This window comes from Buceros rhinoceros, unplaced genomic scaffold (genome assembly GCF_000710305.1).
Source record: "Buceros rhinoceros silvestris isolate BGI_N320 unplaced genomic scaffold, ASM71030v1 scaffold6482, whole genome shotgun sequence".
In the NCBI taxonomy this organism is placed as follows: Eukaryota; Metazoa; Chordata; class Aves; order Bucerotiformes; family Bucerotidae; genus Buceros; species Buceros rhinoceros.
Window position 1 is genome coordinate 8,331 of NW_010399431.1, and position 10,574 is coordinate 18,904.

The window sequence follows — 10,574 nt, forward strand, 5'->3', positions numbered from 1 at the left end:
GCTTCATGCACTGGCTATTATGGCCAGGCACGTAGCTTGTCTTTTCTGTCTTGCAGTTATTTTTAGTTGACATATGTAGTTGCATACAGTTAACTAACCAAATTGTTAGCTTATGCATTCAATTTATATGATAAATGGCTTGTGTTATTCATTCATTGTTTTTCCCATTAACTTCAACTGGGTACTGTAGAACAGTTACTTAAGTTTTGTTTGAGATTGAAATTAGTTCGTAAAGAGAACGAAAGACTGACATTCCAGGAGTTACCTAAAATTTGTATAATTTACACACTCCAGTGACGTTGTACGTAAGCATAGTTACTCCATGGCTTTAATGTTAATCTGGCCAGTTCATTCTAGAAGGTGCTGATAACATAAAAGTTGGTTGTTTTGGATGGTGGTGGATCATAGTCACAAAGATGAGCTCTTTTCTACCACTGTTACACAAAGCTAGTGGGATTTGACAGCTGGAGGTTGCAGTCATTTTACTGTCATCCGTCTGCTTGCTGTTTTACTGATGGTATTTAACTATGCTCCGAGTAGGTCTGTTATGGTTGAGAGACTTTAGGAAGAACCTAAGTGAAGTGACAACAGGGAAGAACATTCCTGAGGTGAAGTGACAGGAACAATGCTTTTCAGTGTAATATACCAGTTTTACACGCTTTATTTCTACTCTTCAATTAGTTTTGCAATTGTTGTATTTGCAACAGCTTTAATTTCTTTTAGTATGTCAAGATGTTTCTTTTGATCTTGGTGCATAGGAATCTGAATTATCTTAATAAGAAAGACAAGGTGATTTTGGTAGCCTCTTTGTTGCTTAATTCATTGCAGTGAAGAAGCTCTCCACTTTATTTACATGAAGTGCATAAAGTGTAAAGTTCTTTTGTTACACAAGAGGTAACTTCTTCTTTCTTCTTGTATTTAGGAAGGCTGTGGAAGAGTTACTTAAAGAGGCGAAACGTGGAAGAACCAGAGCTGAAACAATGGGAGCTATGGGTTGGTAAGTTGTGCCAAGAGGACGTAAATTATGACTGATGCCAAAATAAATTTTACATTTAATGCATTACAGAAGTCTCTACCTCTTAATTTACTTCATGTTTAATAATGTGTCTTCATCCAGGTATTAATTTGTCTGGGCAAAAATTTGAATCCAGATAAGAAAGAAATTGAGTAAATTCTGCCTGTGTGAAATTGCCTAACAATGTGTTGAAGACAAAGACGATGGAAAACTGGGAATAGCTTCTGTAACAGTATTTCCTTATAGTAGATGGAATTGCAAAGTCTGGATTGGAACCTCATGAGTCTTCAAAGTACTGAGTAGCTTCAGTGTACGTGTGCTTGCATACTGTCGACATATTACTGGGTTAGATTCTGTTTAAGTTAAAATAATTCATAGCCTGACAAAGAAACCTAAACCCTTAAAACAATGAAAATAATAAATGATCCTCTAGTAGAAAATCCATGTGTAAACTGCAGCCAAAAATTAACTCAAAGGATAATCCAATTTTGGAAGGAGGTATTTTTTAATGCTAAAAAAAAAAACTCCGTCTTAAAACCCAGGGGCTAATTTATGAAGCCAGTGGGAAATGAATCGCAGTATTTTAATCTTAAATGAAATGCAGTATTAATTCTTCAATGCAGTATTTCAGTTTTTACAGCTAGATTATTATGGAATGTACTGCATGTAATTGTAATTAAAACAGTAATAACACGCTGAGAAGAGTCATTCATCTTAGGATAATGTATATGACTTTGATAAGAAGCTATTGGATCTAGGGATGTTCACGCAAGTAGTGCAGCACTTGGCTGCATTAAACTCGTTTGTAGGTAAGGTTTGGCTTCCTCCGCCAACAGTAGTAAAAGGTAAGCCTGCGCCATTAATGAAGTTCTCAGCTGAATTCTTAGCTATGTTTGTTCTAGTTGCTCTGAAGAGGTTAAAATAGTGTCTTGCTGCAAAAAGTTAATCCTTTATGTTTTCTAAACAAGTTTTGAGTTTTTAATATATTTTACTCAGTATTTCTGCTAGGGATGCAGTTTGTATCCTTTATGTTAAAACAGTTAAATTGCCTAGAGTGGTTACAGTTATACTGATACAGCATGCTTCTACTCTGTCAGCCCTGCTAAATGGCCAGGTAAACCAGCGCAGGTAATTAGCACCTTGAAGTGTTGCATACATCCAGTTACTGTTAATTTGGAAGCCATTTCTGGGTACAGAGACTAAAGATTTCTGTAGGGAGATAACTGAGTGTCCCTGTGCAGCTTCTCTGCCACTTGTGCAGTCTGGAATACCTGCCGGGAGTGTGTACGGCCCTCTGCTGCTGTCTGCAGCTACTTCTTATTCGTTGTCTGTTAAGAGTAGTGGTCCTGCTCAGCTGGCTGTGATGATCAGCCCAAGGTTAACATGCAGTTTGCCAAGGCCTGATGCCAAAGACCTGCCAGAGGAGGGGACAGCCAAGGGCGACCTGTTCTTCAGAACAACTACAAATTCTACTGGAGTGAAACCATGTATGGCTAGGCCAGAGTTGTGTTGAAGGTGTAGGAGGGAGAGCATTGTCAAGAAGGCTTCAGGCAGAGGAAGGCTATTGACATAGGGATTGTCGTGGTGATATCCTGAAGTGAGACTGTTGAAGTAAGGATTCTTTCAGCTGCAGGGGAACATGAGAATAGCTGTACTGGGTCAAACAAAGGATTCATCTCTGCAGTGTCCTATCTCTATCAGTGGCCAATACCCAGTGCCTAGGAAACAGTGGAAGAAAAGTATGAGAAAGTAGCAGTACTTCCTCAAGGTACTAACCCAACTTTGGGCAGTCTGCAACTCAGGATATCTTGCACTCAGAGATTACTTTTTTTTTTTAATTTGATGCTTCTCCAGAGATTTTTTCCCCCTCTGAATTTGTCCTTAGAGAGCCTTGTAGTAGTGCCATTTGTCACAAATGTGCTGCTGTAGAGTTTGACATAGGCTAGTGTACAACCGGTGAACATGGCTCCAGGGAAGGCCTAAAGTTCCCCATAGGCAAACTCCCAGTAAGTGTTTGGTGTCTAGTTCTGCAAGCTCAAGAGACAGAACAGCAGCTGGAAGCTGCCACTGCTCTCTTCCCTTTAATACTTTTTGTGCCTCACTGTGCTGTCCTGGTCCTTCTGAACTGACCCAACAACCAGGTATTACATATATATGTGGGAGATGAGATAACCAGTAAGATATTTGGAAGGAAACTTAACTGTGCTCAGTTGAGTATCACACTCCAGCAAAATGCTGTCAGATATAACTGTTGTTATAGAAAATCCTGAACGGCTTCAGGGATTAGATCCAAGACTGACATATAACCTTGCAACTGTAAACTGAGAGCAGGGTAACTGCTGCTCTGAGCCCTTGGATAGCAAATAAAATGAGCAGAAAAGTTAGTTCCTTAAAACATGTATGAATAGACCAAATCCAGAAAAGCATAACTGGTAGAAGCAAACAGACAAGGTCATCACCAATTTGCCTAAAAGTACAGTCTTAACCGGTAAAACGCAAACTCCTTCCTTCCTTGCCAAACTCAAGATACTTACAGGTGTGTTTCATGAGGACTTCCGGGATTTCCTCAGCCCGTTGTCAGAGGAGTCCTGGAGAAGAGATGCACAAACCCTGGAGACATCTAGTGTAAGGTCATCAGTCCTGCATTGGCACTGGATAGTTCAAACAACTTGGCCTGTGAAGAAAAGATTTGTTCTGCCATCTGGTTTTGGGTAAGGAGAAGCAGAGGCTGCTACTGCTCATACTTCACCGATTCCAGTCTGTGTTGCTCTCCAGCAGCTGTTGACTACTGGGAAGTGCATTTCTGGAGTCAGTGGCATTTGACAGGAATTAGTTAAAGGGAGGTATGGGGAGGTGGCGTTCCCAGGGATCTATATGGTGCATACCATTACAAAGGAGTAGCGTCTCCTGGTGGGTAGTGATGTCAGGAAAACCTTAGCCAGCAAGCCTCTGAACAGTTTTGGAACTGCTTTCAGGTTCAAGCCACTGCTCTGTTACTGCCCAGAGTGATGAGTTCTCCATAGCTCAAGTTTGAAGAAGTTCACCAAGCACCAATACCTGTCTTTTTGCTGTCTCCTTGTGCGAGATGAATAGTCAGGTGCAGTTTGAGCCTCAATTACAAGCATCCAAGCTAGGATAGCTGACAGGTACAGAAAAAATGTACCAAGCTGTCATCCTTTAGCCCACGGTCTCTGATACAAAGAGCCTTGAAATACTGGACAGTGTTACTATTATTTCTTGCAGTTTGAGAATGTTTGGCCAGTGTTATGGTGTCTTGCAAGATTGCTGTGGATGACATGGGTAGGTGCTGCAACCTTTAGGAGTTAGATACTAGTGGAAGAAAGGCTTGTCCCAACAGGGAGATTGGTGGTGATACCAGGGAAGACCTTATGCAGGAAGGGATATTCTCTGAGACTCTCTGGACGCAAAGCAACTGTCAATATTGCCAGTGGGCTGTGTGACCTCTTAGTTTTCTGTGAGTCTTAGTTCAGTGGCCTCCATGCTTTCTAGAATGCTCAGATTGGTACTAGGTCCATGGCAAACTAATCCAAGAAATACTGCATATTCGTATTTGTCCATCTCATTATTGGCTCTAGAGTATTGACTAGTTCCTTGGATGTCCTAAAGCTTCTTGCTCTCAGTACTGCAGTATTTCTAGTTCCTGCAGTGCTCCTTTTGTGTGCAATCTATGGCCACAGTGATTCTTGTTGGGGGTCTCCTACATCCTCTGATTCAAGCATTAGTAGAACTAATCACAAGTAAGAAAGTGTGTGAGAAGGGGAGGCGAGTATCCACTTCTGAAGGAGTCTTAATCCTGGAAAAGAGATCAGAATCTGTGGCTAAATCTTAGTGATGCTGCTGTGATGCTGCAACTTCTGAGAGAAAACATCAGAGCAGCTATCTGGAAGTCAACATTTGAAAGGCCAGCTGGATCCGTGATGGGAAATTGTGGGCAAATAGCATAAGAGCACTTGAAATGGTTAGATAAATTTATTCTTGATTCATCGGAGAGTATTGGACACAGATAGAATAGAGCTGTAGGATATTTGAATTTTTCCATTGTGTGTGTCTAGGTAAAATCAACCTAAAAGCTCAGCTCTCCTTAAGTGTTTTTGTTGATTCTATGTACATAATTCATAAGCTTCCTTATACCAGTGGAGTTATATCCCATTTTAAGTGGTTGCTCTGCTTTGAGAAAAGCAGTTAACATGCCACAAAAGCTACTGTGTGGAAAAGCTCTTATTCTTTTCTCCAGTGTGTAGGTCTGGTTCTTCAAAGATGCCGGAAACAAGTGATCTAAAGCTGAACTGAACGTAATCATCTTGACTTACTTAAGAAGCTTACCTAAAATAAGATATGGAAAATGGGGTATTTGGGGTTGGTTTGTTCAGCTCTGCATTGTAAGAACAGATGAAATTGCAAAAAGAAGATAAAATTTGTAAACATTAAATTATTTTTAACCCTATTTCTCATAAAGCAATTCTAAAATTGCTTTCATTCCCATAGATAGCTTTCTGTTCAGTACCAAATCTGTTACAAGTACTGCAGAATACAAAATAATGAAGATAAGGCAAAGCATTTGAGGGCACAGGAACTGTGAGATGTTGTATTGCATCTTGTCTTTGAATGGGTGTTACATGACTGTGTAGAAATACTGCAATGTGATTCCCCTACATCTCTTTCATTTGGATGTGAAGAGGAGGAGAAATGGGTACAGACAGAGACTGCAAAGGAAATGTGTTAAAATCTTGAGATCAGAGTATAGGTTCCTATCCAAAGTCCTGCCAGCTGTATCTGGCTGCCAAGACCAGACTTACATAAAAGCTTGCAGTGTCCTCCCGGGCATCCTCTTTTCTGAGATCCTCTGAGAAAAGATAACAGCCTAGATTGGTTGGTTTGGCAAAACAACGTCTAGTTGCTTTGTGTTACCTTCTTCAGTCACTCTTCTGCGAAGTACTGTATTTTCTATGGCAGTTTGGAAGTGTACTTGTAAGTTAATCCATAACAAGCTTTGTTTCCTGGAAAGATGTGATATTCTCTGTATGCTGAGGGTGACTGTGCCAAGCCGGTTTGATAGTCCAGTTACTCAGTAGAGAAAAGACTGTGGCACTAGGCACTGTACTCTTGTGTTTTCAGTGGTGTCAGCGTGTGTTTTACTGACACAGAGTTCTATGGCACACTTCTGTGCTGAAATGTCACTGGTATGCTAGATGACAGGGACTGGCTGGAAATTCTGTGGTGTTGCACAGAAGATAGCCTCAATGTCAAAAGTAAAGATTTTACTTATATTAACAATAACGGATTTAGTCTTTTTTTTCTTGCTCGAAATGAGATGTTGACCCTTCGTCATTGCGGAGTGGTGAGATTTTGGGGTGTGTGGGCCTTCTCTGTGGTGAGGGACGAGGTTATGTAGGTAAGAATAGCTTGGTTTAGCGTATTGGAGTATGCAAAGCAAAAAGTGGACACATTGCTGCAGAACTGGAGTCCGTTTTGTAGACAGGATTGCAGGTTGTGCGCTTGCTTTGGGTACGCCTGCAGCCCGGCTTCAGGCACGCCTCAGTTACAAACTTAATGTTCTTTTAACATATGTTTTATTTTATCTCTTTTGAAGAAAAGTTTTTAAAGTCTGTTCTTTGGCACTGTTACTAGTCAGCAGTATTGAGTTCCACCTTGCATAGGCTGAGCCTGCCTCCCAGCCCTTCAGAACTTGCATTGAGAGCAAAGCTGTCATTGAATTGAGCATTGCAGCACTGAATTGACCTGCAGCAAGCCAAAGGCTTGTCTTTGAGGAGATCGATTTTCTCATCGTGAGAAATGCTCTCAAAGGTATCAGTGTTAAGATTAATACAGTTCACTTCTAATCTTCCGTGTATACCATGGATATATGTAAACATTACGGGCTTGTGTGTGTGCATGTGTAATGTAGCATGTGCCGTACATCTCATTTCTTTTCAGACTGAAAGGCAGAATTTGCTTTGAAGTCTGAGGTCGGTAAAACCAAGGACTCATATTTCTCTTCAGTGCCATAACTTACTGCTGCTCCATGAAAGCCTGGAGGCTCACTTTTATCACTGTGTGATGGTGAGCTAATGGCATCTCTTAGCTGACTCTGAAGCCCTGTGTTTCTCATCAGTTTTCATTCTTAGTATAGCTCAGGCAGCACTCATAGTGCCAAAAAGAAATAAATACTTCAGCAAGGTGAATTTATTTAGGGCAGATTGTCTCATTCTGGTGCTATATATATTAGTGCTTAATCAATGCATTAGCTCTTAAGAAAAAGCAAGAGGAAGGAGACAAATATGAAATAGTTTTAGCCTGGAGGCAGCCTAGAAAAAACTGCCCTCCATGGTAGGAAATGTTGAGGTTCAACAGTTTAATGCTGGCATAAGACATACATAAGACTTAAATGTTTTGTGTTATGTCTTGAGTGGCCTGTGCTTGGCATGTTCAGCATGTTCAGCACCATGTTCACAGCTGATGTAGCTGGAATAGAAACCTTATTCTACTGAGCTATGTTAGCCTTGTGTTTTTAATCAGTAATACAGTTGATGGATAATTACTGTCTCCCCTGTTTATGAAACAGCTATACTAGATACAATCTAGATTTTTTTATCATTATTATTATTTTAACCAGCATTTGAGCAAAACAGTGTAGATTTATATGCAGAAAGTTCAGAAAACTCTTAAAACTAGCTACGCTGTAGAAACGTGTCAGGGAATACCTAGCAGAAATAAAACTATGTGGCTGTTTAATGTATACTTCTAAAATTACTATCATAAATTCTTTGAGGATTTAGGACAAGTACAGTTATCGGTAATTCTTAGTAGGCTGACCTGAAGCAGAACACCATGGTAAATGCCATGTCCGGTTAAAAGTCATGAAGTATGCTAGATAATCAGACGTGATCTTCATTACAATTTGTGTTGTTCTGATAACTCTGATTATTCGGAGGTGTCAAAGGTTTTTAAATGGTTGGGGTATAGTTTCTACACTTACACAAAATATTCAGGTAGAATAGATGATATTAATGTTGTGATGTCAGGATTCATTGACTCCACAGTTGATTCAGTAAGCGTCACTGTGATCTCCAACGGCTCTGCTTTTTTAGAGTAATCCCATAACTTCTCCGTTAGCATGCAAACCCAAAATTGTTGTGAGGATAAACACCATGGGGGCTCCCACTGTAAACTAGTCTTAAAGAGTGATTTCTGGTTACTGCAGGAATATATTCAAACTTGTTTTTTCTCATTCCATTCTTTAAGAGATGATAAATTGGTATTAAGTATAGCTTATAACAGCAAGATAAGTGAAATGTTAGGACCTGTTTACTAAAACTAGCTGATAAATTATATGCAAAAGAGTTATGCTGCAAGAGGAGAAAGAGAAACAGTGGAAAACAGTTGGATAAGTATCCTTTCTGTTTAAGAAAAATAAATAAAACATTTTGTTTGATGGTTGCCAGATATAAGTTAAAATTGGTATGCCTCCTGTGTATGTTTTATCGCTACAGCAGATGAACCTCAGGTGTAAAGGGTGGGGCCAGTCTCACGCACTCTGCGCCTCACCTAAAAAATCCACTGTGCAGGCCCAAAGGGTGCACTCACCTTTGCAAAGCCCTGTAGCGACAGGTGAGGGACAAAACGGCAGGTGAAAAGGTGCAAGATCTTTGCTGTGCTTTTTGCAACCGGACTTGCCCATCCCGCATTGGCCTTTTCAGCCATCAGCGCGCTTGCAGTAAGCGTGGGGAAAGCCCTTCCCAAATCTTTGTTCACGAAGCCAGGCCATGATGATGATGATGACAGCTGTTTGGGTTCTTCATGCAAGCATATTTTTTACTTGCTCAGTATCTCACTTCACTGGATAATGCTGAGTTTAGTAGGTTATGATCTTGTAAACCATTCCAGTTGGACTTAGAGTATGTTACCGAACACTTGATTCCTTAATACCTAAGTACCTTAAGAGTGCTTAAAAAAAAAAAAGTGCTTGAAAGTTAAGCCTTAAAAATATATTGTCATCTTCTGCTTCCTGTTGCACACACCTTGTTAAAATCGTGAATTTTCTCTGTGTGAAGTAGGATAGTTTTCATCCTATAAAGAGTAGGGTAAAAAGAGAATGGAGACATCCTTGAGCATGACTTTCTGTACTGAGAGTTTACACTAGGTGGCATGCAAGGAAAGCCAAAAGCACAAATCTGTCCTAAAATCTTTGAAGTTAAAATCTCAGACTTCATTCAGAACGGTTTTAATTTGTCTTTTAATCACTTTTAAATTTCTTTACAGGTTGAAGTGTCCTCTTGCTGGTACAAATAAAAGGTTTCTTATTAATACCATCAAAAACACGTTACCATCTCAAAAAGAACAAGACCAAGAACGTGAGCAAAAGGAAGACAGTAAGGAGCCTGAGCCAAACAAAAGCAGGAAAGAAGAAAAACCAAAGAAACACAGAATTCACCCGTATACACCCAGCTTTCAGTCCAGAAGGAGAGTTAGCTACTCTCCTCCGAGGCACCGAAACAGGAACCAGCACACAAAGGATAAGCATGAAAAGCGATCAAGCAAACGATGAGGAGAGTGGCGATTGTGTTGGCACAAGCCAGGAATGTCATTAAGTGTCGGACTGCAGGGATGTCTTGGTTTTTTCAGGAAAAGATGCTGTTTGAAATTGAATTTTGAATGGAGTTTCTTGTGTGAGAAGTAACCTTGAGTTAGCTATAGACAACTTTCTTTGGGACCTTTAAGAGAAAAGCGAAGTGCAGCATAATCTTTCAATAGTTCTAGAACAGACGTTCCTTTCCTTTTGCTCCGTTCGCCTCTCCCCTTCTGACTCAGCTTAGGGTCTTGGTGATGGAGCGTGATACATGTTTCACTATCCGATACAGCTTGTTTAGTCACGTCACTCTGTTGGAAATAAATGTAAATTATGCAGAAATCTATTTATTATGTAAAGTTGACAGAACTTCTTTGCTGCTAACCAATAAAGAAGTTTTGCATGTTTGGCTTAGTTCAGTTTTACAGAATCTAGAAGAAGGGAAAGCTGGTCAGTGCCTGGCCAAGCACAAGCATTTTGTTTAGAATGTAAGAGTTTGCTTTCTTTAGTATGAGAAGAACAAATTTAAAATGGGCAATGCTGGTTTTGGTTTCCAGGAGGAATTACCAGGAAACATTGATTTTACCTGTTTAATATTATATATTCACAAACGTGTTATAGATAATAATAAACATTACCCCTAAAAAGCCATAACTGCAATAATTGTCTCTGTTTAGACTTCCCTCTGTCAGGAAGTAGTTTGAGCAGTCTGTTGTCATGGTGCTTTCAAAACAAACCTTGAAGACAAAATTATTATGTTCTCTGTACACTGCTAGGAAGTTTCTAAGCAAATGCCTAATACTAGAAATGCAGAGGTGATACTTAAAACAGTCAAGTATTCACTTTCCAAGCCTGTGTGACAATTCTTTCGTGGTACAGTTCTTAAACCTGTGACTTGGAGCACATATGATACACACTGATATATTCCATGTCTCACTTCTGTTTGTGTTATCGTAACAAACTTCTGTGTGA

General features: G+C 39.9%; 1 protein-coding gene across 1 annotated transcript; it reads left to right on the forward strand.

Annotated features, from left to right (window-relative positions):
* The first annotated feature begins 926 nt into the window (after nucleotides 1–926).
* LOC104489315 lies at nucleotides 927–9,997 on the forward strand. Its single transcript, XM_010131461.1, has 2 exons — nucleotides 927–997; nucleotides 9,296–9,997. Exons 1-2 carry the CDS (start codon nucleotides 981–983, stop codon nucleotides 9,579–9,581), a joined length of 303 nt encoding a protein of 100 aa, XP_010129763.1. The 5' UTR covers nucleotides 927–980; the 3' UTR covers nucleotides 9,582–9,997.
* Nucleotides 9,998–10,574: the final 577 nt, after the last annotated feature.